A 3,072-nucleotide genomic window follows, 5' to 3' on the forward strand; every position below is an offset into this window, starting at 1 on the left:
CGACTTCAGCCAGGTCACGATCTCGCGGTCCGTGAGTTCGAGCCCCGCGTCAGGCTCTGGGCTGATGGCTCAGAGCCTGGAGCCTGTTTCCGATTCTGTGTCTCCCTCTCTCTCTGCCCCTCCCCCGTTCATGCTCTGTCTCTCTCTCTGTCTCAAAAATAAATAAATGTTAAAAATCTCTAGGCTTTTTTCTGTTCCTTTACTCACTTAAATTTGATGTCTGATGCCTGAAATTCCACTGTTAAATGTTTATTCCTTTAAGCCTAGTGTTACAACAATACTTAATTGCAGATGTCCTTATACAAGTTAACATTGGCACTTAGTGCTTTGCTTAATTAAGATTATTTCAGTGGATTTTGGTTTGTCCTGGGAGTGCTGGGGTAAAGAAGAGGCTGAAGGATTTCATTATTGAGCTGTTGCTAGTTTTTTCCTCGTGTGCACTAAGTTACTGACATTTTGAGAAGGTTGGTATCTGGTCGAGAGAAGAAAGATGGGCTGAGAGCGGTAGGAGCTGAGGGACAAGGGCAGAGGATTGAAGACAGACACTCACATGCTGATGGAGACTGAGAGCAGAGCATGGTGACTCTGCCCACATGTGCCAAGTTGAAAATGAATACTTTAGATCATTTGGCGCTTTTGATAAGCCACGTGAGCTGTCCCCTCTGTTGGGTGGTTTAAGTCACAATTGATTTTAAAATCTGAATAACAGAAATAGCTGTGTCACTTTATTGGAGAAAACAGAGAGTTTCCAATGTTATAGGACAAAAAAAAAATCAGACTATTTCTAACTGTGTGACAGGTTTAAAATAATTGTTTTAAAAATTCTAATATAGGGGCGCCTGGGTGGCGCAGTCGGTTAAGCGTCCGACTTCAGCCAGGTCACGATCTCGTGGTCCGTGAGTTCGAGCCCCGCGTCAGGCTCTGGGCTGATGGCTCAGAGCCTGGAGCCTATTTCCGATTCTGTGTCTCCCTCTCTCTCTGCCCCTCCCCCGTTCATGCTCTGTCTCTCTCTGTCCCAAAAATAAATAAACGTTGAAAAAAAAATTCTAATATATTTATGGATCTCACTCTAAATGGAGACATCATAAAATTACTTTTCCAAAATTTAATCAATACATTGTTTTGAAGTGCCCCCCCTTTTTTCTCATTTGCACAGATGTTTAAAATCAAATTGGCTTCTTGACAGATTTGTGCACAGATATGTAGAATCCATGGATTTCTTCTCCTGGTAGTGTGTCTGAGCTTTGTCCACTTCAAGAAGGTGATGATGCATTCTCTTTTCCAAGATTTTTATTTTGGATACTGACTAAATCTCTAGGTGACCTAAACTCTCACAAACTACTTAAATAGTAACCTCTATTTAGATCTAATGTTTATTCATGAAGTTTTAAATCACTCTGAAATTAGATTTTTCTATTGTATATTGGAAGCATTACCAAGGATAAAATGAGTTTAAAATTACAAATTAAAGATGAGGACAAATACTTATGCATGTCTAAAGCTTTCAGACATATTCAACTTACCATGACAATCAAGTGAGGAGTTAAACAGGTTTAAAGAAATAATGTTTTATGCATAAATGTCACATGTGCTATAATGGGAAGAACCCTGGATTTGGAGAGTCACATTAGAAAAGTATGAGTTGGATAATTTACATGTTGTGTGCTGATGGACAGTCACAATTATACTTTAGATTCACCTTCTATCAAAAGGCACAGCAAATCATACCTAACACAATTGGATGGCAAGAAGGATAACAAATTTCAATGTTGTCCACAGAAAGGGTGTTTTATGATACCAGGAAATAAATAGGAAGTTCAATGTTTAATCTTGTCTTGTACCTCTTATCAGGTTCTTGCCATGGGTGACAAGGGAGCAGGCAACCACTCAGATGTAACTGACTTCATTCTTGTAGGCTTCAGGGTTCATCCAGAGCTCCACATTCTCCTCTTCCTCCTATTCCTGCTGGTCTATGGCATGGTTCTTTTGGGGAACATTAGTATGATGACAATCATTGTGACTGACTCCCAGCTGAACACACCAATGTATTTCTTTCTAGGCAATCTCTCCTTCATTGACCTCTCCTACTCCACTGTTATTGCCCCGAAAGCCATGGTCAACTTCCTGTCTGAGAAAAAGACTGTCTCCTTTGTGGGGTGTGCTGCCCAGCTCTTCTTTTTTGCCTTCTTCATTGTAACAGAAGGGTTTGTTCTGGCAGCCATGGCCTATGACCGCTTCATCGCCATTTGCAACCCTCTTCTTTACAGTGTGCACATGTCAAGACGACTTTGCACTCAGCTGGTGGCTGGTTCCTATCTCTGTGGATGGCTCAGTTCCATCCTCCAAGTCAGCACAACATTCTCAGTGTCTTTCTGTGCTTCCCGAGTCATTGATCACTTCTACTGTGATTCTTACCAAATTGAGAGGATCTCCTGCTCCAATCTCTCTGTCAATAAGATGGTGTCTCTTAGTTTGGCTGCCTTCATTATATTGCCTACCATAGTTGTTATTGTAGTATCTTACATGTACATTGGGACCACAGTCTTGAAAATCCCTTCCAGTGAAGGGAGAAGGAAAGCCTTCTCCACCTGCAGCTCCCATTTGGGAGTGGTAAGTTTGCTCTATGGGACTGTCTCCTTTGTGTATCTCACACCTCCAAGCAATCCTGAACTGCGTAAAGTGGCTTCAGTATTTTATATATTGGTCACACCCATGTTAAACCCTCTGATCTACTCTCTAAGAAACAAAGATGTCAAACAAGCTTTGGGAAAAATCCTGTGGAAGAAAAAAGCTTTATACTAATTCCACTTTTTTTGTGACTCATAATGGGTTCATTGATAGTTTTGTACTGATTTGGTTTTAACATGGGGTCAAGTATGAGTCACTTAAGGATCCTTTAAGTTGACCAACTATAGATGAATGGTTTTCATTGAAGGATTAGTAGCAATCTATCATTCACTCTTCCTTGAGAGCAGTGTTATATCTTCAGCATCAATAGCATTTCCAGTCATCTGATCAACATTATAGTCTCCAATCTTTGTAGGTATAACTTTGTGATGGTGGAGATAGTAG

General features: G+C 40.7%; 1 protein-coding gene across 1 annotated transcript; it reads left to right on the top strand.

Annotated features, from left to right (window-relative positions):
* Positions 1–1,860: 1,860 nt before the first annotated feature.
* LOC122473247 (olfactory receptor 9K2-like) lies at positions 1,861–2,802 on the top strand. Its single transcript, XM_043563517.1, has one exon. The coding sequence runs from the start codon at positions 1,861–1,863 to the stop codon at positions 2,800–2,802; it is 942 nt and encodes a 313-aa protein (XP_043419452.1).
* The last annotated feature ends 270 nt before the right edge of the window (positions 2,803–3,072 follow it).

This window comes from Prionailurus bengalensis, chromosome B4, assembly GCF_016509475.1.
Source record: "Prionailurus bengalensis isolate Pbe53 chromosome B4, Fcat_Pben_1.1_paternal_pri, whole genome shotgun sequence".
NCBI lineage: Eukaryota > Metazoa > Chordata > Mammalia > Carnivora > Felidae > Prionailurus > Prionailurus bengalensis.